Source organism: Pleurodeles waltl, chromosome 3_1 (genome assembly GCF_031143425.1).
Source record: "Pleurodeles waltl isolate 20211129_DDA chromosome 3_1, aPleWal1.hap1.20221129, whole genome shotgun sequence".
Classification (NCBI taxonomy): Eukaryota; Metazoa; Chordata; class Amphibia; order Caudata; family Salamandridae; genus Pleurodeles; species Pleurodeles waltl.
Window position 1 is genome coordinate 994,701,661 of NC_090440.1, and position 27,352 is coordinate 994,729,012.

Consider the following 27,352-nt stretch of genomic DNA (forward strand, 5'->3'; position numbering starts at 1 on the left):
GTGACTGCTTTTAAATCAAGCAGTTGTTTTTTTTGTAATGCAGCCCGTTTTCCTTAAAGGAAAACAAGATGCATTACAAAATGAAAAAATGAAAGGTTTCAGTTTCATTTTTTCAGAGCAGGCAGTGGTCCATAGGACCACTGCCTGGTCTGCAAAAAAAAAATCCAGGCCATTCACAAAGGGGAAGGGGTCCCCATGGGACCCCTTCCCTTTTGCCGAATGGGTTGCCACCAGTGTGACACTGGTGGTAACTGCGATTGCTTTGCGACCGTGTTCACAAAGCAATGCAGCATCGCGCTGCAACTCACAATTAGGAAGGGGAACACCCGTTCCTAATTGCGACTCGCAGTCCCGTTTTGCGAGTCAGTAAGCAGGTTACCGACTCGCAAAACGGGAATTGGGCATCGCGATGTGGATTTTGCATGTCGCAAACAGCGAAATTCGCTATTTGCGACGTGAAAAACCTTTCCTACATCTGGCCCTAAGTGTCGGCGGCAGACTTGTGACTGAAACCTCCAAGTGTTATTGATGTGATTGTGAGGGGAGGAATGCGGTGCTGTGGAGAAGCACGCAGAGCGAACGGAAACGAGAAAGGAAAGAAGGAGGACGGGGATTAAGAGGGATAGCCAGGATGAAGAAACCACGAGAGAAGAGTGGAAATAAAAATAATGCACCGGCCGGGAATCTCCTCCTAAATCTGGCACGTGCAGCGCCCCCGCCCCTTGACCGCGGCCCGCAGGAGCCTGGGCTCCCGGCCCGGAATGTGCCTGCCTTGGGCCGCGGGGGCGGGCGCTGGTGCGTCGGGCACTCCCCCTGCGCCCGAGGCCGCTTAAAGGAGGCTGCGCGCGCCCCCCGAGCCAGCACACCCGACAAGCCACCGGCGCACGAGGCACCCGCGCGACCCCAGCACGCGCCCGTGCCCTCGCGAGATGTGGGGGCTCGTGCTGCTGCTGTCTCTGATGTCCGTCCGGGTGAGTACCCCGGGAGGGGAAGTCTTACTAGGCGCTATGGCGCCGCAGGAGCTGTCTAGCGGCACACACTGAAGCTACAGCCGCACCCCGTGATATCAGAAGGGGTTATTCATCTGGCGAGATAGCTCAGTAAGTTAGTGCGCCTGCTGCAAACACCTGTGTTTATCAGCAGCGCAGGTGTGTCAATAATGCAGGAGTAATAGTGACAGGAGCGGCAGCAGCGCTTACTGCAGAAACGGAAGATGCTGCAGGACTTGTGGTAATATTCTTAGTGACAGTGTTACGGCGACGAGCATTAGTAGTGGCACCAATAGCAGTAGTTACAGCAGTAAAAGTTGTGTGTAACAGCACCTCTCACAGCAGTAGTAACAATAGTAGAAGTAGCAATATCAGCGAGTGTAGTTCTAGCAACAGGAATATTAGCAGCAGTAGTAATTACAGCAGCAGTAAAAGTAGCATTCGTGGCAATAGCAGCGGCAGAAGTAACAGTAGTACTAGTAACTGTATAGAAGTAGCAGCAGTGGTAGTAGTAGCAACAACAGTGGCAGTAATAGTAGTGGCGTAGTAATAGTCTTGGGAGTAATAGTAGTGGCAGTAGTAATAGTATTAGACTTGGCAGTAATAGTAGTAGCAGTAGAATACGTCTTGGCAGTAATAGTGGCAATAGTAATAGTGTTGGCAGTAACAGTAGTGGCTGTAGTAATACCCTTGGCAGTAATCGTTGTGGCAGCAGTAATAGTCTTGGCAGTAATAGTAGTGGCAGTAGTATTAGCTTTGGCAGTAATAGTAGTAGTAATAGTAATAGTGTTGGCAGTAATAGTAGTGGCAGTAGTGATACCCTTGGCAGAAGACATCAGTAGTAATAGCACCAGTGATGGTATTAGGGGTAGGAGCGGTGGTGGTGGTAGGAGTAGTATTGTATTGCAGCATCCCTATTGCACCTCCTCCCGCGGAGGCCTACGAAGCGCTCTACGGTTGGTCGAGTAAGTTGTGTCTCCTGTAGTGGATGGCTGGCTGGAGGGTGCTGGTTGAAGTGTTGTCGGATGGTGCTGTACTTTGGTGTCGTGGGTGAGAGTGGAGAGTGCGCTCCAGCCTTGACGCCAGGGTGCGTGGGAGCATCACACTCACAGAGGGGCGAGCGTAGGGGATGTGAAGGGAGGATAGTTTTATTGTTGGAGTGTTAACCAGGTAGGCTTGTAGTCCAAGGGTCATGTGAGTCCCAATTTTGTGGAAATCTGTTTGTTTGTTTATTTATTTGTTTATTTTCGCGTTTTGTTTTTCAGTAACTGCTAGCGTCTTTATCCTCTTTGGGAATGTATCCCCAAGCGTGAGTGTGTGCGCGGACAGTGAGCTTCCACCAGTATGAAAAGGCGAATTATCAGGAGTGCGGCCATTCCCAGCTGCGGCGGTGCTGACTGAGCGCAGATTACAAGCAGGTTGGGCCATCCTACGGCCGTGGAGGCGGCAGTAATAGCAGTAGGAGCAACAGTAGAAACAGTAGTAGTGGAAGCAGTAACAATATTAGCAGCAGCCAAAGGTGTAGCGTTTTGCAGTGTCTGATTTAACGTCTGGTGGACGGAGTAAAGGCAGACCGGTTGTGGTGGAGGGCTGTACGTCCACCACCCTGCCTTTACTATGCCTGCCAATTTAGAGATGTTCTCTGATCCTGCAGATATCGCTATACATTGGCATCAAACCTTTCCAAAGTTTTTTTAATTTTCGAAAAGAAACTCCCAAAGCGGGAGTTTGATTTTGGAAAAAAAACAAAAATTGGCTCCACACCATTTGAGTTTTGTCCCATGGTGTGGGGTAATTTGTTCTTTTTTCTACTGTCTCTCACCACGAGGATTAGGGCAGGCAGTCGGTGGTCTGCCTATGATGGCTCCTACACCGTACGACGTTGGATACAGGCGTACGCAGCTGGAATAGGTTTTACTACGTTGACATAAACTTGGCAAATGCGCCCACCTATAAAATGAGCATGCGGACCAGGAGCTGGACACAGAGGGCACTCCTTCGCCGTTGCAACAGCATCTTCTCCCCCAAACTCTAAATCAGCCCCATATTTTTATTCTAGTATTTTATGTGACTAAAAATGTGCCTAAAACTAAAACATTATTTCTGACGTTCTATTTTTGTACGTTTTTATTGTGCACTTTGATGGCTAAGGCAACCCAAGTAAGTATTTTCTGACTGTCATTCTAGTATTCTTTGTCAGGTGTTCATTTCCAGCTGCACTGCCTCCTGGGGGTGCCTAATGTTCCTGCACCCTGTACATGTATTTATTTCTTTTCCGAAAGGTCGAAGCTAGGAAGTTGTGGCTTGTGGTGACTTCTATCGGACAGGAAAATAAGCCACAAAGATAGGGGTGAGCTTCGCATCCTACCCACATAGGCTTTTGGAGGCTTTCTATTGTGGCAAGATGTTGTGAAGCCGCTTTATCTATCATTACCTCCCGTCCCTCCCTCGCCTTCCTTTTAACCAATGAGGCCTCCTGCCTCCCCCCTAGACCCTCCCTTCCCCTTTCAAAAACCCCCCCCACCCTTATCCCCTCCTGTTCTTTTGTCTAGCCCACGCTAGACGGTTTTCTTTCCCTTTCTTACCTGCACGGCGGGGCCTGGAGGTCGTCGATGGAGGCACTCCTCGGGACGCGGTGCTCCGCGAGGAGTGCTACGGCTGGGTCACGTCTTGAGCGAACGGCATGGCTGCTCGAGAGGCGTGTACTGGGGGCCGGCTGACGGGGTCAGCCGGCCCTCTGTGGCTGGGGCGTTAGTTTCCGGGTTTCCGCGCCGCGGAGCCGCGAGGACCGAGGAACTTCAATTTTTGGATGCTGGTCAGGTAGGACGGGCGTTCTGCCCGTGGTTTTTTGGATTTTTACAAGGATTGTGACCTTTTTAGGGTTTGGTGGAGCCCTGTTAGGGTGGACCAGGGTCCTATATGTAGGGTAGTGTTTTGGAATGAAAGGCAGTGTTATTTTGGTTACCATGCCTAAAGCTCCAGCAAAGAGACGTGGTTGTCTCTTCTTCCTCCTCGGAGGTGGGAGGGGAGGGTAGCATTGCTCTTCCTGAGAACCCACAGGTACCTGGCAGGGGTACTCCCCTCATGTCTAGTGAGGAAGTGCAGGATATGGGTGAAATGGCTGTGACCAGGGCACTGCAAGCTGGCGTGGCCAGGACTGATCAGTCTAAGCGTGCGCACTCATCGGTAGCGGCAAGGAAATCCTCATCGGAGAGTGAGGATGAGGCCCCATCAACGTCATCTGGGGGGAAATAGGTTTCCAGAAGAGGTAATGTGGGAAGTGATGACACATGTTCGGGACAGTTTAGGTTTCCCTGTGTTTCAACCTACAAACTCAGAGTCTCATTTATTTCCTCAAATATCAGACGCCTTTTATGTTTGCCATGCCTTTCCAGGGACCTGTGAAGGATATGGTGTTTCGTGAGTGGAAGGATGTGGAGAAGGCTCAGGTTCCACGATTCCTTCAGAAACTTTACTTACTTGAGGGTGAGGGGGTTTTTCCTCCTTCAATACGCCTGGACTCTATTCTGGCTACTCTAATTGGCAAAACGGCAGTCAATCCGGAGGATTGTGTGCCTACGTATGCCACAGACCGTAAAGTGGATTCAGGTCTTAAGAGGGCTTTTGCGGCGGAGAATCTGGCGCTGAAGGCAGGGATTTATTCTGCTTATGCGTCACAATCATTGGTTCAAGGCTTTGTTAAACTGGCGGTGGCTGTACAGGAAGGGGCGGAGTGTTCGGAGCTCCTGGCTGGTATGGAACAGCTGGCCAGATTATTGGCGGATGTGTCTTCAGATATAGTCCGTACTTCGGCTCTGGCATCTGGGTCTTTGATTGGGGCTCGTAGGTCCCTCTGGTTGCGTTCATGGAAGGCTGATCCAGGGGAAACGGCGGCCTTGTTGAGACTGCCGTTTGAGGGTTGTAACTTGTTTGGAGAACTATTACCATCCATACTTTCCAAGGCGTTTAAGGAGCGGAAGCATGCCTTACCTTATAAAGGGGTTTCTTCTTCGGGTAAAGGGTGGAAGAAGCATTCCAGATCTTCTCCTACTAGGGTTGCTAAATCCTTTTCGTTTAGGAGACGGCGTTTTCATCCGCGTTTTTCACCTAAGAAGTCTACTCCTGAGACCCGGGGTGGTTTCAAGAAGGGGTCCTGGCATTCGCTGTGGGCCTGGCAGAGGGCCGGTTGGGGGATGACTGTGTCACTTTCTTTCAGCTTGGGAGGACAGTGTAACCGATCATTGGGTACTAGACATGGTGACCAATGGTTATGTCATAGATTTTGTGGCGGTTCCTCCAGATTCCGGGGTGCATCCCACACCTCTGCCTTCAGAGGGGTCTTGGAGTGGAGCATTATTGGACGGAGTGCGGGACTTACTGGTCATGGGGGCCATTTCCCATGTTCCGCTAGACGACCGAGGTCAGGGCACTTATGCGGTCTTGTTTCTTGTGCGGAAAGTTTCAGGGGGATTTTCAACCAGTGCTCAATCTGAAGGAGGTGAATACCTGGATCAGGACAGTGCATTTCCGCATGCTGTCCATTCGGACTATTTTTCCATTGGTCAGGCAAGGGGATTTTCTGGTGTCACTGGATCTGCCGGATGCTTACCCACACGTACCGGGGGCATGGTCCTCTCAAAAGTTCCTGAGGTTTGCTGTGGGGCAGGATCATTTCCAGTTTTGCGTTCTGCCTTTCGGTCTGAAATCTTCTCCCCGAATTTTCAGGAATATGCTGGCTCCTCTAGTGGCTTTGCTTCATTCAGAAGGGGTGTTTCTGCACCCTTATCTAGTCGACATTTTGATTCATGGCCATTCACGAGACCTTTTGCAGAGGCAGGTGGCCCAAGTTCTGGGGGTCCTGCAATAACACGGGTTTTTGATCAATTGGGTGTAATCAGACTTTGTGCCGTCCCAGGATCTGGTTTTTCTAGGGGCTCGGTTTCAGCCTATTCCAGGGTTGGTGACTGTGTCCGAAAAGAGGTTGGATGCTCTCCAGGCTTTGGTAAAGAAGGTATGGTTACTGTCTGCTCCCCGAGCTCTTCTATGGTTGCGACTGCACATTTGGCGTCAGTGATATTTTGGGTTCTTGGGCACGTTTCCATCCCCTGTGCTTGATGACGTGGTTCTTGAGTAGGTGGGATCCAGGGTCCGGTTCTCTGAAGGACGGGGTTCCAGGGTCCGGATTGATTCACAGAGAGTTGCAATGGTGGTTGGATGCAGACCACCTGAGGGTAGGGGTGTCTTTGTCACCTCTGAGACCCGTGGTGGTGACGACGGATGCCAGCCTCTCCGGTTGGGGGGCATGGATGGGGATAGCTCAGATTCGGGGGTTTTGGTCCCCTCGGGAGGCGAGTCGGTCATCTAATTGGCGAGAATTGCGGGCTATATTCCTGGCTCGGGTCCATTTCCAGGATTCCCTGAGGGGGTTGGCGGTTCTGGTTCGCACAGACGACTTAGTGGCCGAGGCTTATGTCATTCGGCGAGAGTGGTAAATGTTCGGGCGGATCTACTGAGCAGAGTGATTCCATCCTCTCAACTTTTCTCTCTCCGGAGGTCTCTGTTTCGGCATCTGGTTCGGCTTTGGGGTCTTCCAGTGCTGGATGTGTTTGCGTCAGTAGAGAATGCGATAGTGGAGTGCTTCTGCTCCCGGTTTCGGTGTCCCCAAGCATGGGAGGTGGACGGGATGTCATGTCCTTGGCCGCAGGGCCTTTTATATGCGTTCCCTCCGTTTCAACTATTCAGGGCGTTTCTGTTAGGTGCCAGTGGCTTTGAGTTCTACCTTGCTGGCTTCATGGAGACGTTCAACTTTGCTTTCTTATGGTAGACAGTGGAAGGTGTTTTCGTCTTGGTGCTTAAGTCGTGAGTTGGATCCTTCCTGCGCTTCTCTCTTTGAGGTGATGCAGTTCCTGCAGGACGGTGCTCGTTTAGGGTTGTCAGTGGCTTCTCTTCGGGTACAGTGGGCGGCTATTCAGGCATTTAGGGACCATGGCGTAATCTTCAAGTTGAAGGGCGATTGATGCCTGGATTTTTTCAGGGGCTTATTAATTTATTTCCTCGCCCGGTACGTTCTTTTCCCTCATGGGATCTGTCCTTGGTTTTGGATGTGTTGACGGGGGCCCCTTTTGACCCATTGGGGGACTATGATTTGCGACGTCTATCTTTGAAGACGTTCTTTTTGGTCGCCATTACTTCGGCTCGTCGGTTGGGGGAATTGGGGGCATTGGCATGTTCCTTTCCTTTTTTGTAAGATTTTTCCCGATAGGGTGGTTCTGGTTCCGGTGCCTTCCTTTATTCCAAAAGTCAATTCTTCGTTCCATTCCAGGCAGGCGGTCATCCTTCCTTCATTTTGTCCGGATCCCTCATCTGGGGAGGAGGTCCGTTTGCATTTGTTGGATGTACGTAGGGTTTTGTTGGAGTATCTGCGGGTGGTGGCTCCTTTTCGTACAGGGGATTCACTGTTTGTTACTTTTGGTCCGGCGCGCTAAGGTGAAGAAACCTTCCACGGCTTCCTTGAGTCGGTGGGTTCGATCTTTGATTCTGTTGGCCTATTCCTTGAAAGAGGTGGTTCCTCCTCTAGGGATTCAGGGGAGGTCTTCCAGAGGCATGGCGGCGACGGTGGCAGAGCTTCAGGGGACTTCAGTGGTGGAGATTTGCAGGGCCGCCACTTGGGCTTCTCCTTCGGCGTTTGTGCGTCATTATAGGCTATCGGACTTGGGTGGTTTGGAGTCGGTGTTTGGTCACCGGGTCTTATCCTCTATGAGATAATGTTTGGGATGTTCTTGGTGCAGGATATTAACTAAGGGTCTTGCAACTCGATGTCCGTCTCCTGTGTGTTTTTCTTGCTATGTCTCATTGGTTAAAAGGAAGGCGAGGGAGGGACGGGAGGTAATGCTTCCATTTTCTTACGATAATGGCATTACTCCTAGTCCTACTCCCTCGCCTTCCTTTTCCGTTCCCTCCCACCCTCCCGGTACGGACTGTCCGAGTTGCGGCTTGGGCTTGGTTTTTGTACAGGAGGGGATAAGGGTGGGGGGGGTTTTTGAAAGGGGAAGGGAGGGTCTAGGGGGGAGGCAGGAGGCCTCATTGGTTAAAAGGAAGGCGAGGGAGTAGGACTAGGAGTAATGCCATTATTGTAAGAAAATTGAAGCATTTGTGTTGTGCCAGTTAAACATTGAGGCATTTGCACAAGATCGCACAGTGCATGTGGGAGCAGACACTGCAATTCCAGTTCACAGAAGGGAACTGCAGAACCCTAAGCTCGGCTGCACTGTGTTAGTCTACCTCCTGGTGTGTGGGGTAGCCTTATGTCTTTATAGTGATACTAATTTTATGCTTTGCATGATAAGCTTCCGAGGGGCATTTGTACCTGTTCAAGTGCAGCGCATAATAATACTTCTTTCTGTGGTCGTTGGTGCTTCACTGAGCAAAGACTGCCACCTTCAGGATAGAGCAAAAACAGATCTACCAGGAACGTGTGTAACGTGTATACAGGGAGTGCGGAATTATTAGGCAAGTTGTATTTTTGAGGATTAATTTTATTATTGAACAACAACCATGTTCTCAATGAACCCAAAAAACTCATTAATATCAAAGCTGAATATTTTTGGAAGTAGTTTTTAGTTTGTTTTTAGTTTTAGCTATGGTAGGGGGATATCTGTGTGTGCAGGTGACTATTACTGTGCATAATTATTAGGCAACTTAACAAAAAACAAATATATACCCATTTCAATTATTTATTATTACCAGTGAAACCAATATAACATCTCAACATTCACAAATATACATTTCTGACATTCAAAAACAAAACAAAAACAAATCAGTGACCAATATAGCCACCTTTCTTTGCAAGGACACTCAAAAGCCTGCCATCCATGGATTCTGTCAGTGTTTTGATCTGTTCACCATCAACATTGCGTGCAGCAGCAACCACAGCCTCCCAGACACTGTTCAGAGAGGTGTACTGTTTTCCCTCCTTGTAAATCTCACATTTGATGATGGACCACAGGTTCTCAATGGGGTTCAGATCAGGTGAACAAGGAGGCCATGTCATTAGATTTCCTTCTTTTATACCCTTTCTTGCCAGCCACGCTGTGGAGTACTTGGACGCGTGTGATGGAGCATTGTTCTGCATGAAAATCATGTTTTTCTTGAAGGATGCAGACTTCTTCCTGTACCACTGCTTGAAGAAGGTGTCTTCCAGGAACTGGCAGTAGGACTGGGAGTTGAGCTTGACTCCATCCTCAACCCGAAAAGGCCCCACAAGCTCATCTTTGATGATACCAGCCCAAACCAGTACTCCACCTCCACCTTGCTGGCGTCTGAGTCGGACTGGAGCTCTCTGCCCTTTACCAATCCAGCCACGGGCCCATCCATCTGGCCCATCAAGACTCACTCTCATTTCATCAGTCCATAAAACCTTAGAAAAATCAGTCTTGAGATATTTCTTGGCCCAGTCTTGACGTTTCAGCTTGTGTGTCTTGTTCAGTGGTGGTCGTCTTTCAGCCTTTCTTACCTTGGCCATGTCTCTGAGTATTGCACACCTTGTGCTTTTGGGCACTCCAGTGATGTTGCAGCTCTGAAATATGGCCAAACTGGTGGCAAGTGGCATTGTGGCAGCTGCACGCTTGACTTTTCTCAGTTCATGGGCAGTTATTTTGCGCCTTGGTTTTTCCACACGCTTCTTGCGACCCTGTTGACTATTTTGAATGAAACGCTTGATTGTTCGATGATCACGCTTCAGAAGCTTTGCAATTTTAAGAGTGCTGCATCCCTCTGCAAGATATCTCACTATTTTTGACTTTTCTGAGCCTGTCAAGTCCTTCTTTTGACCCATTTTGCCAAAGGAAAGGAAGTTGCCTAATAATTATGCACACCTGATATAGGGTGTTGATGTCATTAGACCACACCCCTTCTCATTACAGAGATGCACATCACCTAATATGCTTAATTGGTAGTAGGCTTTCGAGCCTATACAGCTTGGAGTAAGACAACATGCATAAAGAGGATGATGTGGTCAAAATACTCATTTACCTAATAATTCTGCACTCCCTGTATATCTATATATATCTATATATATATATATATATCTCAGACATCTGATCCGTTTATTTGAGGGATATACTCAGGGCCACTGGAATTATGCTGCAGATGAGAGCCAAATTATGCGGCAGGGTTAAGTAAATTATGCGGGAAGAAAAGGCAAAATATGCGGCATGTTTTGTGATAATATTACCTCATTATTTTGTCATTTTGAAACTTAACACTGTCTGAGCATCTGTTGTCGGTTTAACACTTGAATATAGCAATAAGCTACAGAAAGGTGACAAGTCAACCTTTGCAAAGGGCCTTCCACTGCATGGCAACATATGTTTCTGAGGGTTTTTTCTAACATTTGAACTGTTTGAGCTAGAACATTGTTTTGGTTAAAATCTGCAGAATATGGTGCAGATGATGGTTTAGGTGGCAAATGGGGCAACTCTATAATTATGCAGAAATTGCCATGGCTCCACAGTCGCATAATTCTAGTGGCTCTGGATGTTCTCAGCGTTTTAGGTGGGATAAAAAGGGCGGGAGGCAGACGGCTCTCAAAACAAGATCGTTGCTAAAAGAGCATCATTAGGGATCTTTTGAAGAGGCGTGGTCTATGTAATTTTGTGGTTTGAAACATTAACTAAAATACACTTTTTCGCAGTGTTTGTGTGCCTCACTACGAGTTTTTTGCTACTGCTTCCAAACGTGAGACACCACACAACCAATGAATCCACCGAAAACAAACCAAATGTATTGTCTTCGCCATCGGCTAAGCGAATAATATTGATTTTGTTATGAATATCTAGAATTAACAATGCTTCAGTTTTGAAAAGACAAGCATTACTAAGGTCTCTGGAAGGGGTAGCGGCCTTCAGGACGTCTTGGGCACTCCCGTTCACCCCTTCACACCAATTTCTTAGCCACTCGCGCTTCTTTTCTCCCCGCATCTTTCTGAAACCTTCCCTCTGCCCAGCTCACATTTCCCATAATTACCATCATCACATAATCAGCTGTTACTCTGTGCGGTCTACAGAGAGTCCCATGATTGGATGTGCGGGTAGTCTGCACATCTTTGTGATTCGTTGACAGACACTGTGAGGTACGCGCATTTCCTCAAGAGTTCTTAATCGTGCCCCTTCATGAACACGCACCCAGAATTTGAACTCACTCAAATGCCCCAAGGCTATGCAAGAGTCATGTGTTGCACGAAAAACACTACAAAAACACAGCATCCTGAAAAAAGATAGTACTCTCAGGGAATATAAGATGACGTAAAAGGTGACATGTAAATAGGGACTTCATCGCTCACATTAAACGCTTTGCAGGTTTTACAGCCATTTCTGAGGAATGAATCACTATTTTGTCGGCACAGTTAAGGAGATCCATATAGAACCTAATAGGGACCCGTTTCAAAGTCAGTTTCTAATTGCTGCCGGGTCCGAGACCCCAGAGGCCCCACTTAAAGCACTGGGTAACGCCTAAAAAAAAACCACAAGTCCTTTCCTCAGATGCCAACATTTTAGGTGAGGAGAACCCTTTAAATGCAACCAAAACCACCACAAGGCTAGAAATGTCCCTTTAACAGAGACCACAAGGTCACAGAGGTCATTCCTAAGGTCACAAAGCTCATTCTTCACACTAGTACAGAAGGTGCAGCAAATCTGCTTCTCCTGCATCTCTTTACTTTCCCTCTTGCTGAAGCCCTGGAACAAGTTCAGTCTGGCAAGTCCGGGGAACCCCCCTGAGCCTCAAGCACAACAACTTGTGCTTTATTTGGGCAGGTACTGCCCGGTACTGAGTCCCTGCACTTCAGTAATTTGAAAGGGGGCGTACCCGCACTTCTCAGCACTGCAGCAATACATTTAATAGGCTAGTGCCAACACTTCCCAGGTGCAGATACTCTAGATAGTGAGTACCCGCACTTCTTTATTTCCATTTAAAGCACTGACAACAACCAACACTTCCCACAATACCACTCTGTGAACCTGCACTTTTCTAACCATACACATTAGTCTAAAGTTTCCCTGGGCGTCAGCAGCATCCAAACAACACTTTGAACTTTCTCCAGGCGTGGCTGGTAATTAAAGACAACCTGGGCTTTATCCCCTTTTGGGTTACAGTTCAGGGCTTCAACATTGGCATTATCTATATTTAGTCTCCATTGTCTTGTCTTTATCACTTGCAAAACACTTTGCTCCATCCTTGACCCTCTCCCTGCTCAGGGATTCATCACCATCCTCTTTTTCTCTGACACTGATGCTTCCCCTGCCCTCCCCTCCGTCCCTTACTTTTCCTTGCTCCACCCTTAGCTGCTCCACTGATCCTCGTTCTGTTGCCCCTCAGTGCTCTGCTCACTGCACTGTTTCCAGCCTGCCGCCTACTTTCTCCACATCACTTTATCTCACAGAGCTGCACTTTCTGCTTGTTTCCCTGCTCGGATTGTTTTTTACCTGTAACTATGAGCTTGGGGCTTGCTCTGTTGCAGATTCACTTGTCGTGCACACCCAATGCTTTTATTCAACCCTGTTGTCACTCTCCAGACTGCAGCGATGAGACGGCTGCTGTGATTTTGCTTGATGTGCTTGTCCTTTTTCTGGGGTACAGGGTTCAATATTTGTTGGACCTCTCAGTGACGTTTCATACAGTCGGTATCTTCACTTACACCTTGTCAGCCAACAGTGCTTGAGAACCAACTGCGCAAGTGGCAAAAAACATAAGCGTAGGGGCCTAAAGGTTTTCTTCCAAGCGCGCCGCCTTGCCGCAGGATGGCAAAGCTACCATCCGCCAAGGCCGCCAGTGCGCGGCTCCATCTCATGCCTCTTTCTTGCGTCAGCCTGCTGCTCTTGTCTCTGTCACTCTCAATGTTCCTTTTCACCCCTTCTTTCTCACTGTGTTAGCATTTTCCGTTCACTTCCATATTTCTCCATTTAGCGCTGTTATCTCTATAACACTTGGTCAGGTCTGATGGTGAAAAATGAGTTCCAGATGCTTAAAATGAGCGATGGTGTCCATCAACTACATCTACCACAAATAAAGGACGGGAACTAGCACTGGCTTTTATTACATGACGATTTCCTTAGTCCATCACTATTTGAGATGTGTGGATTCAGTCATAAATTGCCTTCTCCAGCGTCTGAAGAGTGTTCCCCAACTTGACACAATTGTACCATTTGTCTCAACTAGTGAACCAATCCCTTCCCTCTGTCCTGGTGTGATAAGAGCTCAAGAAATCCATTCTTAGGTGCAGTCAGTAAAATCTAAATTGGACAGGAAGCCTTGTTTAGACATGAAAAGTTGTAGTTAAATCGATGGCCCCTCAGCTGTAAGATGTTGTTGAAGCCAAAGGACATCTTCTCAACTGTGGTGTTATATTTTTTATGTTTGGGTATTCAAATGGATCGTTTGTCCTAATTTGTGCAAATCAGTGTTTAGAGGTGTCTACCTAGGTGGTTCTAAAGATATATGTGGAAATGCTTTTTTCATGTGTTTATGAAACGTGTTGGTTTTATTGCATTGTGTAAAACATTAAATCCGCAGTGTATATGCCTTCATTTCAATTGTCACTGTGTGCAGTAGACTGACGGAAGACTGCGCTAGCCATAGTGCGCTCACTCGTGATATGGGTCTGGGGTCAACCATCCTTACAAACTGCGCAGGCCTCTCTCCCCCCACAAAGGCACCAGAATCAACTTCTTGGGTTAGGACGTAGCAAATTTTACTTCAAGTGAAACAAGGTGGTATAACAACCACTGCAACCAACAACATTACACAATAGAAAATGTAGCAAAATACACAGCAAACATGAACACGGAATTGCACATATCCTATTTACATCCCCATTTGGGGGCAGCATAGCGCAGAAAGACTATATGAGAGAAAGTGACACATCAAACCTTTCTGACAGCTCCTGAGACTGCATAGCGCATTGGTCCCTGCTGGGGCATCCCGTGACTCTTGGTCACGTCCCACATAATCACCGAGGTAGGGCTAGAAGTGTAGGGCCACCAGCAGGTCAGCCCCCCTTCCAACCAGCCTCACCCCTGCAAGGCTTCTCCCGAAAGAGGTAGCCAACTGGGCAACTTAGTGCCCTCAAGAATCAGTGCCGTTATTCGGCTACAATGGGCCACAGAGTGGAGAGGTCAGTGGCAAATCCGCCCTCCCCCACCAAGATTTCCTTTTTTTCTTCATTTGCCCCAAAGCTTGTTTCTAGGAAAGCCTTAAGCCCAGCCCTGACAGGCAAATGCCTTCTTTGTCAAAGAATTCAAAATTACCCATGTGTAGTAGCCTGTGCCTAATTGTGTCTCTTAGAATAGCCTTCACTGAATGGTTTAGCTTTTTTACTGACTTGTTAATACTCTCTGTGTTAGCATCACCAGCATCCTGGAGGGATGACCTCCGACCACAACAAAAGGGTGCCCGAGAGCAAATGTCGCACTTTAGCAAACATCAATGTGATCCCTTCATGGACTCCCCACCTCCCCACTGAGATCATGTTATTCCCCCCCGACATGAACAAGTAGAATGTCCGGCTTAGGATGCCAGCCAAGCTCAAGAGCCTCACTCAACAGGACTGGCAAGTTTATTAACTGCAAACCAGCCGCACCCTACCAATGGTGCTCTGTTTCTGGACTCATCTCCCGGCAGATGTTATGTAATCTCCCTCCTGCACTGCTGACTACTGAATCCCCAAGCCAACACACTTTGATGGCTTCCCTGTAATGAAACAAACAGAGGCTGCAACTGACTGTCCTGGTGAGAAAAGGGGGGTGTTGAGAGGGCGGGGGGAGAGCTCTACCCACTCTCACCCTATGGCAAATGAGGTTGGATGTAGCATTCAAAGCAACTGGACTTCCATCTTCCAATAGCCTTAATTCCCTCTTGAGATATTCCCTTTCCTGACGCTGTTGTAGCTGCCAAAACACATGGAGAGAGTATGAGGGAGACAAGGGAAATTAGTAGGAACACAACCGTACTCAGCTCCCTATATGTATATAACCAAAAATCACACTAAGGAGTACGGGGTTCTCTTATAAACCAAGGGATGGACGACAAGGGAACCAATTGTGCCCTTGGTTCCTCGTGGTCCACTGTTAGAGGAAAAAGGTCAGTATGAGATTGGTGAGCATTAAGAGGAAATGGGGGAATTTCCTTTACGGACTAGGTGGTCTCACACACTATATAGTGTCATGCTTCATCATTTGACCACCTAGCCCCACCCAGGTAGGGCAGTGCCACCTGGGTGGACTCAACCTCACTGTTAAAAGAACAGGAAGGACTGCGTAAATAAATTCTAGGTCTGGAAAGATCGGGATCCAGCTAATCGAGGGAAAATAAAAACACCTAAACAGCCACCTGTGTAAAGTTACAATTTAATGATGGTGTCTGTTTGGTGTGGTTTGGTTAAAAGCATAGAATGGGACTCCTCTGTGAGAACAAAGACTCACAGGGTCACCTATCTAAAGAGTGATAGCCAACATGTTTCTGCCCTCAGTAGTGAGCCAAGGAAGGTCTCTGGGCATTCATCAGGGCATCGGATCCCTAAGACTCATATTAAGAGTTGAGAAGACACTACTCAGTTGGTAACAAGTATAAGGAATAAAGTAAACGGTCTACCTTACCCAAGGAACTACCTTGAGGTGGCCTGTAGGGTATAAAACAACAGACAGACAATGAAGGCAACAGTGGAACACAACACTGCACAGCAAACCAACCACACACATGACAAGGAAATATACTCATGCACAGAATAGATACACTCCTTGTAAGCAATACCCATGCACAGAGTAAGTATATACATATAGTAGGTAAAACCACTACAGGAGGGAAGTGGAAAATCTTACCCTATCCCTAGAGGTTAATGGCCTCTGGTATCCAGGAGGGGGAGTGTCCCCTTATTGTCAGACACTAAGGTTCAGATAAAAGAAAAGAAACACAGAAGAAAGGTGAGGGGGTACACATATATAGTGGGAAGGTAACCCATTAAAATGGTAGCATCTGTGGAGGAAATTACACAGAGGGGAGGTCCAGCAGGGTACCTGCATTATCTAGTAAGGGGGGCTGGTTAGAAGATATCAGCATGAAAAAAGTAAAATGGAAAAACCCCCAAAAAAGCACTTGTAATCATAAGTACAATATATATATATATATATATATATAGCGCAGGAGTAAGTGCAGGAAAGTAATAGGAGAAGTATCTTATCTGTGTATCCTGGGAGCCGATCAATCACTCACTGCTTCAAAGGGGGCGCTCGCTGTGCGCCTATGCCGTCCTCTCCTTGGACCGCTTGAATGAAACGGTCAAGGGGAGGTGCGTAATCACCGCTGCGACCCGCGGTACAATCATCAAGCTGATGTGGGGACCGGAAGCGTGTCTCGCAATTCTAAGCCAGCGCAGCCGGCTCTGGATTGAAACGGGTCCGGGTCCTGCAAGCTGGAGCGCAGAGGCATCGCGGGCTTCCCGCAGCCGCTGGGAAATGTAGTTCCTAGCGGCCCTGTTCGTGAAGGGAGACAGAGTAGAAGAGAATAAGGGGAATAAAAAGAGGAAAACCGGGGGAGTGAGAGGGGGGAGGGAGGGGAGGGTGGCGGGAGATATTACAGGGGAAAGAAAGGGGGGAAAAGAAGGAAAAAGATAAAGAAAGGGGAGAGGATTAGGGAAAGCCAGCAAAGAGAAGGATGAGGAAAGGACACAAGAGACAGAAGGGAAAGCACATGGGGGGGGGGGAGGGAAAGAACCAGCTGAGTGATAGACAGGGGAGGAGGGTATAAGAAGAAAAAAGAAAAGGACAAAGGAAGGTGAAAGAGAGGAGGCAAGAGAGAAATGAAAAAGGGACATAGTACAATATAGTACAAGAGAGTTAATAAATACAGAAACATGACTTAGACATAACCAAACATGAGAGCGGGTTAAAGAGGACAGAATGAGATGGAGAGAAGAGAGGAGAGATGGCAGAAAACAGACCAGTGGGTAAGATAACGGGAAGCAGAAAAGAAGGGGTACAAGGACACAAAAGGATGACCGGGAGGGGTCAGAGTGGCAAAAGGGCAAAGAACTCATTTGTAGAGTGAGAACCAGGGAATCTCCTCGTTCAGACCAACAGTGACTGTGTGTAATCTCCACACCCAGCGCTGTTCATACAGGAACAGTTTCTGTGTCATGTTGAGAGTCGTAGGAGGCAGTTGCTCTAAAACAGTCCTGGATAGGTAATCTGGGGAATGATTGTTCAGAAGGAAATGGTTGGTCAGCTTGGTAGCGTCACGTTTACAACGGATCGTGCTCCTATGCTCACAGATCCTTGTGCTGACCTTCCTGGTGGTCATACCCACGTATTTGAGTTGGCAGGGACATTTAATCAGGTAAATCACGTTCTTGCTATTGCAGTTAGTAAGAGATTTTAGTACCCATGGGGTCTTTAGGTCTAAGTTTATCGTTGTGGATTTTTTAGTCAGACGACAAACACTGCAATTGCCACAGGGGTGGTGGCCTGTTGGTGGTGGTAAGTGCCAGAGTGTAGTTTGTCTGGAGTGGGATTTCTCTTTCGGTCTTGTGTGGACCACCATATCCCGTATATTTGTGGCTCTCTTGTAGGCATGTAATGGCTACTGGAAAGGTAAGCCACCAGACGTGAGGATCTTCCAATCCTCTTTAATGATCTTCTGGATCCTGTTGTATAGCGTGCTAAAGGTCGTAACACACACTATTTGTTCCATGTCTGGTTTCGTTGCCTGTGGTTGCAGTAACTGGTCCCTATTGTTATTGCGTGCTCTTTTGCGGGCTCTGCTGACCAGATGTGTTGGATAGTCCTTTGCTTGTAGCTTAGTGGCTAGTTTGTCAGCATGCTTGCGGTAGTCTATTAGTGTGGAGCAGTTCCGTCGAAGTTGTAGAAATTGTCCCACAGGGAGGTTCTCCTTCAAGGCCCGCGGATGAAAACTCTGAAACTGTAGCAAGTTGTTGTGGTCCGTTGGTTTGTAGTATAACTCTGTGGCCAGGACTCCGTCATTTTCCTAAATGAGTAGGTCTAAGAACGGTAGCTGGTTGTCACCTATTGTCATAGTGAAGTTCAGGAAGGGATTGGCCACATTAAGCCAATTAGACAAGGAGAGAGCCTCTTCTTTAGTTCCTGTCCAGACCAATAGGATGTCATCTATATATCGCTTCCAGAGTTTGATCTGCTGTAGGAACGGGTTATCTTCATGAAGAACCACCTGTCTCTCAAAGTTGTCGACATAGAGGCATGCCAGACTGGGGGCAAAAGTGCTGCCCATCGATGTTCCTTGTGTTTGTAAGAAGAAACTTTCTTCAAATTTAAAGTAGTTCCTCCTGAGTGCCAAATGCGCCAGATCCAGTATAAATTCAGGAGGCGTACGTGAATCTCCTCTATTGACTTCGAGCAGATTGTTGATCGCCTCCAGCGTGGCCTCCTGGGGGATATTAGTATATAAGGATTCCACGTCTAATGTGATCAAGAGTTCTTTGGTTTTATCAAAGGACACAGACTTGAGTAGTAACAGAACATCGGTGGTGTCCTTGAGGTAGGTTGGAATTCTTTTCACTAATGGCTGTAGGAAGAAATCCACAAACTGAGAGAGAGGCTCTAATACTGAGCCGATCCCGATACTACTGGTCTGCCTGGAGGGGGGATCTTTTCTTTATGCACCTTGGGAAGAATGTAGAAATAAGGAATCCTTGGGTTTGCTTGTACCAGGAAAGCTGCTTCATGCTCAGTGAGCCAGTCGTTCTCCATACCTTTTGTCACCAGGAAGGAAATTTCCTCTTGAATGTCAGGAGTGGGGTCTCGGGACAAACGTTTGTAATGTTGGGTGTTACCCAGCAAGCGCTCGCATTCGTCTCTGTACATTTTTTGCAGTAAAATTACCGTTGCTCCGCCTTTGTCGGCTGGTTTAATGATAATAGTAGGGTCCGATGTCAGACGTTTCAAAGCCATGAGCTCACCTTTGCTCATGTTATGGTATACTTTGTTTGATGTCTCAGTGAGTCCACTTAGTTTTAGAGACACTGACTTCTCAAATGCCAGAACCTCAGGAGGCATTTGTCCTGCTGTCGGACAGAAGATGGATTTAGGACGTAGTCCTGTATTTTGTTCTGGTGCCTCAAAATTCTCGCCTAGGAAGAAGGTCTTCAGGCGGATTTTGCGGAACAGACCTGCTAGTTCTGTTCTAGTTTTAAATAGATCAATTTTAAGTGTAGGTACAAAGTTTAGACCTTTATTTAATGCTTTGGTTTCAAGCTCACTCAGTATCCGGTTACTCAAATTTATATCCTGGGAGGGTCTCACTTGGTGTCAAATTCTCTGGGGCATCCTCTCTTGGGCGCCAATGTACCTCTTTCCTTTTCCCTTTTCCCCTCTCGTGGCCTCTGTCTAAAAAAGCCGGTGGTGGTTCAGGGAATGACCATTGTGCAGGGTGCTGGATAAAAGGCGCCTGGTACTGAGTTGGAGGTCCATACTGAGCAGGCCAACCCCATTGTTGGTTGTAGCTGCACCAATCCTAAAACAGTGTGAAGTAAAACCTACTGTGGGTACCCCCAACACTCCTAGGGCCTTCTGGCAGATCCATGTGAATTTGCATGTACCAGTAAATTGGGGTGTCCCTCCCGTGGTCTGACTCACAGGTAATCTCTGGCCAGAGAAACTGGACAGCCATAGCTGAGTGGTGCTTCATCTAGCTGTACCCCTATGCCCTTACGCCCAGCATCAGTTTTGGATCTTCTGACTAACAAGCTCAGTGAATGCAGACCAAGTACCACGTCCTGACACTTAATCCCTGCTTGTGTGTCAGCCTGTGACCTGGGTACTAATTCAGTAAGCGACCTCCCTGTTGCAGTACATCAGGGGACAAAGGGGGGCTACCAGGTGGTCGCCCACTTTTAAAGCATACTACTTTAACCCCACCCCTCTGTCGCATACCCATGACCACTTCCGGTCATAACCCATCTCAGGCCCCCACCCCTCCACGGTGGAGCGACAGACGCCCACCAGCGAATGGCGATGGGCTCTTAGCCAATCTTTCTATATTTTGCTTGAATCTTTCTCCATTACTCAGTCTAACTTTAAACCTGCATGCCTCCGCAGGCATACTGCCTCACAATTTCTTTCATAAGTGCTCACATGCCCAAAGCCTCTCACTGTCTCAGGACTCCCTGATTCATTTCAAGTTTTGCAGGGTGGTTCCCAAGCTCTGTTTAAAGTCGAAGGAGGTGCAGAGGTTTACAAGGATCCTCTGGTATGAACCCTTGACCTGGCAGCCCATCCACAACAGGGCTGCCTTCCCCTGCCCCATTCAGGGCACGGTGACCATCATGGGCTTCCCCCAACAGGAAAGATCAGAGCGGGACATGTCAGTCCTGGGTGGGGAATCTGCATATTGACCTGCACCTGCAATGAGAAAACTTCCCCCAGCATCAGGGTCTGTGTGTTTTTTGCTTTCTGAAAACAACTCCCACTTTGAGAGTTTGTGATCAGAAAGTTTGTGATCAGAAAATAACAGGATTTATGGTGAGGGCACATCAATCATTGCGCTCGCTTGGTAAAGGATCAGTGCCTTCAATGGCGACGCTGCAACAATTCTGAAGGGACAAAGGTCCTCGCCTGCCAGGCCGAGATCTCTACATGTGGCAGGCACTCCTGTGGTAAAAGAGCGGGGGCAGAGCCGATACCCTATGCTAAAATGGCTGGTCAGCAGGTTTACCACCAGGCTCTAAATCATCCTCTCTGTCTGGTTTACTCTAATAATATTGACTCAGACTTTAGTCTTAAAAGCTTGATTACAAAAAAAAAATACCTGCATAAAGTTGAGGCCCATTAACTTGACTCTCGCATATACGTACTGTATACTGTACAATATGTTGTCTCCAGGGTGACATTCAGTGTTTTTATTAACCGTCAGATTTTTGGAGATTGTTTTATAACCCATGCATTCTTAGGCACCTCAGGCATTCCGTCAGCATGCTTCCCGCTGCTTGCTCTCCTCACATGTCCACATGGAATGCATGCTGCTAAAGCGTGGGTATTAATAGCTGCCAAGGAACCTCACCTCCTGTCAAGTGTGGCACTTTCAACCGATGGTAACATTTCAGCCAAATTCTCGCGGCGCTGTGACGTTTGTCATGTTGTGTTTAACACTGTAAATATGGGCACTTTTTTGCTTCATTGAAAGTGTCGTGTTGTGTTTTTACCACTCCCCAAGCACATGGTCCTAACACATTTTTACACTGGTTTCTGTCACTATGTCATGTGTTGAACACATATACGGCACTAGATGTTCGGCATGTTTCCTATGATTGCTAACCCTCGAGCAGGGATTCTTGCCAAGCAGCCAAGTTGCCAGTTTCTAACAAAAAAAAGCACAGCCAAAAAATGAGTTTGGAACACAATACTCTCAAATTCTCTACGGAGGAACACATAGTTCAATTCAATTTAAAGCTTTGCTGTTTTGAGTGATTAAAACCATTATTCTTAAGAGTCTGTGAATAATACATGATCAAGTAAGTTAAAATCGCCATTGTTGAAAAAGGGATTTTGGTGACAAAATCATACACTGAATTAGATGAAATGCCATCCACACCCAACTATATATTCAGTACAGTAGTTTATTGCCTCTATCAAACTAAACTGCAACCATTTATAATTTTACGTACAAGTCACAAAATTCATAACAGAAGGCTTTGCCGGCTTTGGAACACAGAATCTCTAAAATTGTTTAACACAACAACGCCTCAATTTGAGGACAAGCTATACAACCGCAACACGATCTATTGCTTTTACTAAATTTTCTGCTATGTCAACATGGATAATCACAGACTCAGTTTGGTCAAAGTAATATGCAATCACTGCTGTAAACAAGTTGCACAGCAGTTTAATTCCAATTTCTATTTTGCAAATACCAGAGTAAACTAGCACTGGCAATGCCAGTAGGTCTGACTTTAATGTGCCAGTGCATAAACAGTCACAAATGCAGTGTATCACAGTAAAGCCTGACCTATTGGCTTTGCGTAGTGCTGGGATACAGAAGGTGACATTTTTTGTTTTCGTACAGAATACAAATAGGAGATAACGAACTTAAAGTGACAAGCAGAGTAATGATTGCGTGTACTTTTTAGATGTAAAATAGTGCCTTATGCAGTTTAATGGAAGTACTTCCTGGAAGGCGTACTGATACACCACATAAGCAATACCATGATGGGAGAGAGTAATACCCCTCGGAGTTGAGCCAAAGACCACTCTGTGTATATTCTAAAGACTAGTTAACAGTAGGAATTGCAGACAGCTGCACTCTTAAGCCAGATCTAAAAATTTGTCACGCTTACTGTTGAATTACATATTCTCCCATCCATAACACCTCAATACAAGCCTTGTTTGTACAAACACACATATTTCCAAAAAAGGGTCTAACTGGCTTGCCTGTTTGTACCTCAAGGCTTGAGCAAAGGCAAAATATGGGATTTACATCTCTAGTGTGAAAACATGTAGACCTAATGTGAGCATGTGCTGCTTGTAAAAGTACTCTAATGCGTTCCAAACCAAGGACAAGAAAAATAAAATAAATAAGTGATATTTCTAAGCAACAGTGGTGTACTTTTTCCCTTGCTTCTGCCTTCCATTACAAAGCCACTTTGTTTTGACCCTTTCAGTAATGAATAACGTGTCATATTTTCTTATTTCACTTTATTTTAATATGTTTTAGTTGTTACAAAAGCGTCACTGACTATGACCCCCCCCCTGCCCCGCTTTGTGGAGGGATGGATAACGGTGTGGGCCGTCCTTGACCTAGTCCTTAAATGGTTGATGTGTGACACATGTAAGGTCTGGGGCCGGGTGGGGTTGAGGAGGTAATGGGGGCCATTTGTGTACTGCTCCGTAAGGTGTACTCTGGAGCGCCCCAGGCCTCTTTCTTTTGTCCACCACTTTTTGCCATTTACTTGAAGCCACTCATGGACCTGCATGTTTGCGGTAGATGCTAATTTATAATCCGATGGCGTGCAAATTTATCCAAGAGTAAGTAGCTTCCAGGAAAAAATGGACACAGCATGTATTACTGTTGTTTGGTGACTGGAAGAGATAAACAGATGACACTTATTGTGACAAAGATGAAGGGGCTACTGATCGGCCCATGTCATCCCTTCTACTTTAATAGAATTAGGTCCGCCATATTGCTTTGGGCCTCCTAGTCTGCTAATACAAATGTAAGAATCTTGGAGTCCTAAGGGACTCTGAAATAAGTAGAAAAGCTTTGTAGGGAGAGAGGTCAAGGATGCCTTTAAACGTCAGCTGCTTCCTGCCACTTTTCACAAAGTAATTATTGCAGATTTCATAGAGTCCACATGGGATAACACCAATGGCCTGCACTTGAGCCTTCAGGATGATCAGACAGAGTATCTGCATTGAATGTGCAGTGCTTGATTGGCAAGTGACAAACTGGGAACCTAGCTCCCACCCTTTTCCAACACTGCTGATTAGGCTTCATTGGCTCCCAGTATGCAGTGTCCGAGGGCAGCATAACTTGGCCTCAACCAAACCAGATGATCTGTGCTCAAGGGTCCTTGGACTGTTGATAGCCCCAAAGTCCTGGTGTAAGAGCAGCAGGGCATGGAGGTTTGTTCTTCACATGCTGATGCTGTTGAGGGAAGCAGAGGGAGCAAAATAAAGGTGTGTCCAATTGACCCATGCCAGAACTCCCAACCTTAAAGCACTTTTTATTGACTGAGAGTGGAGTTGGGGCCTGAATAGGTGGCAAGGCCATATTGGTAGCGTTTTTTAAGCCTAGCAACATCTGACCAGCCGTGTCGAGGGCAGGGCTCAGAGCCCATCGTGCATGGCCTTATCAGCCTCTCCCACCTTCCCCAAACACAAACAAATGTGTCTGAGGCCACCTGCCATGTCGTGGGAGGAAAGATGGGGGATTAAAAGAGTGTGAGCACACACAAACTGAAAAACTTAGGGATCTCCAGCTCACATTTCAGCTCGCAGTGTGGTATTGCCACTTCACCGGGTAAATGTGTGAAGAGTGGCTATATTGTGTGACACACGGTGGCACCATGTGAGCTGGTAGATTTGCCATGTGACATCCAGTCAATTGCTGCAGATCACCATGACTGGTCATTTTTAGGTCGAAGTCTACAGAAAGTGTAGCTGTCTGGTTACTAAAGACTGCTTGGGGACATACTGAAAGCTGACATAAGAATGCATTTCGCCCATTGCTTACCTTTGGCTTTGTGGCCTGTAACTCACATTTGCTTGCTTTCTATTTGCTGGCTTTATTTGCTTTGGGTATGTCTATGTCCCTCCTGTGGAGCATAGCCTGTGTATTCTTTCACAAGTGCTCACTTTCTGTAAACAGGCCTTTATATTTTGTTCTTGACTTGTCACATTTGTTGTGCATTCAAAGACAGGTTCTGTCTTCAAGGGATGTTGGTATTTACTTTTCTTACTCTGACTTCAAAGTGGCAGGATTTATCTGAGAAATTTGGGGGTGTGTAAGGAAAGGCTTTTTTCTAGCACACAACAAAATGTAAATGTTTGTAAATAAACTGTGCACAAATTTCAGAATACATCAGAATAAGGAAAGCACAAATGAAGTACTTTTTTGTAATTCTGAAGTGTGGTGGAAACAAATATTTTAATATGATCAAAACAAATCAATACACTAGGTGATGTCATTTCCACACATTATCATTTGTTGTATTTGTGTGCTGTATTGTTTTATCAATAAAACTATATTTCTGTGCAATGTAATGGTCATTTTAATTGAAAATGTGTAGTCTGTAATGGCAGTGCACTGCCACACCACGTACACTCCACTCTACACCCCCTCTATTACGCAACACTTTGCAACATTGCACCACTCCACTCTATGCCACTCCACTTCATGACATCTAAGCCACTCCACTTTATGCCACCCAACGCCACTCTACTCTACTCTGTCCCACTCATCTCCACATCACTCTACTCCACTCTGCGGCACTGTACTCCACTCTGTGCCACTCTACTCTATGCCACTTCAGTTCACGACATCTATGCCATTCCTGTCTACACCACTACATTCTGTACTGCTCCATTCTACACCACCCCATGCTGCTCTACTCTACTCCACTCTATGCCACTCTATGCTTCTCTACTCCACCTTACACCACTCTACTCCACACTATCCCACTCCACTCTATGCCAAACTTCTCTACACCACTCTATGACACTCCACTCTATGAAACTTATTGCTGTTTCACTGTACGATAGTCTACTCAACTCTGTGCCACTCCACTCTATGACATTTTCCTCCACTCTACGACACTCCACTTTTTCCCACTCCATGACACTACTCCTCTGTATGCTGTTCCACTCCACTCTATGACACTAAATGCTACCCTACTCTATGACACTCTACTCTGCTCTACACCACTCCTCTCTACACAATTTCACTCTAGGCCATTCTGCGCCACCCCACTCCATGTGATTCCACTCTATGCCACTCCACGACACTGTCATCTCCAACTGTGCATGACACTGTACGGCACTCTATGACACTTCACACTACAACACTCTAGGCCACTTTACAATACTTCACACCACTCTATGCCACTCCACTCTATGACACTCTGTGTTACGCCACTCCACTCTATGACACTTTACTCCAGTCAACGCTATGCTTTGTTACTCCACTCCACTCTCCTCCACTGTACGCCACTCCACTCTACACCATTCCTCTCTGCGACACTCCACTCTGTGACACTCCGCGACACTCTACTATTTCCCCACTCCACTTTATGCCACTCCTCTACACACTCCACTCTATGAACTCCATTCCATTCTACGCCACTCCTCTCTGCGACACTCTAGTCTATGACACTCCACAACACTCCACTATTTCCCACTCCACTTAATGCCACTCCTCTACACACTCCACTCTATGAACTCCATTCCACTCTATGCCCCTCCACTCTACACCCCTCCACTCTACGCCCCTCCACCCTATGACACACCCCTCTACACCACAGTACTCAACTCTGTGCCACCCTACTTTACTCCACTCTATGCCTCTGTACTTCACTCTATGCCATCCTACTCTACTCCACTCTACGTCACTCTACTCCTCTCAACACCACTCTATGCCACTCTACTCCATGGGACTTTACAATACTCCATTCTATGACCTTCTACTCTACGACACTCCACTCTATGACTTAACACTGTTACTCCACACTACGAAACTTCCCTCTTTTTCACTCCACTCTACAAAGCTATGTGCCACTCTACTCCACTCTACGCCACTTTGTTATATGACATTCTACTCCACTCTATGCCACTCTACTCTACGACATTCTATGATACTTTACACAACTGCCTCTATGCCACTCCATGCCACTTTTCTCCACTCTATGCCACTGCAATCTACTCCACTCCAATCGACTCCACTACTCCAATCTTCACGACTCCACTCTATGCCACCTCACTTTACAACACTCTATGTTACTCCATTCTGACACTCTACTCCACTCTACTCCATTTTATGCCCCTCCATCCTATACCCCTCCACTCTATGCCCCTCCACTCTACTCCACTCTACACCACTTTACTCCACAACACTCTACTCTACTCCACTCTACTCAAAGGTACTCCTAGACACTCCACTCGTTGACACTCCACTCTGCAACACTCTACTCTATGACATTCCATTCTACTTCACAACACTTCACTCTACGCCACCCCACATCCCTCCCTCTTCTCTATGCCACTCCACAACAATCAACGTGCCTCTACTTTACGACACTTGTAGTCAAATTTTCAGGAATAAAGAAGTGACACGACTCTGCCATCAATTTAGTAGTTTATAAAAGAATAATAGGGCCGGGAGGATATCACAGTTCTGTAACTGAAACCACACTCAACTCAACTTTTACAAGCAACGTCTTTTATCGGCTTAATTCGTACATGCTCTCATTGCATTTCTACTTAACACTGTAGCTCAATATAATGTTATCTATCATGCTTGGTATAAGCAATAATTCTTCAAAACACATCTGACTATTTGTCGCTAAAAATGCAGCTGTAGCACATATGACATACGTGTGCATCCTCTGATCTCGCCCTGGAATTACATCTGTGTTTCCTCCCTACACTGTTCTCATACTTTGTAGTTTTATGGCTAGCCTTGACACTTACAAAGATCCCGTTTCTCATGATGTACCCCTCCTCCTAACACTCCTACCGGGACGTGGCTTAGGCTCTCGTGTGTGCGGCCTTCTAAATTATCAGTGGTATGCGAGGACCGACTGCAACTTCCTTGCCCTGCACCTGGCCTGTTCCTTCGCTCTACTTTCTGCCCCT

The 27,352-nt window shown here is 46.8% G+C and overlaps 1 protein-coding gene across 1 annotated transcript in view; it reads left to right on the forward strand.

The window, feature by feature from the left end:
• The first annotated feature begins 846 nt into the window (after window positions 1-846).
• LOC138284900 (CCN family member 2-like) overlaps window positions 847-27,352 on the forward strand; it is a 48,145-nt gene continuing 21,639 nt past the window's right edge. Inside the window, exon 1 of the mRNA XM_069224156.1 lies at window positions 847-971. Coding sequence (XP_069080257.1) covers window positions 930-971 — 42 coding nt within the window. The 5' untranslated portion in view covers window positions 847-929. The remainder of the gene's footprint in view (window positions 972-27,352) is intronic.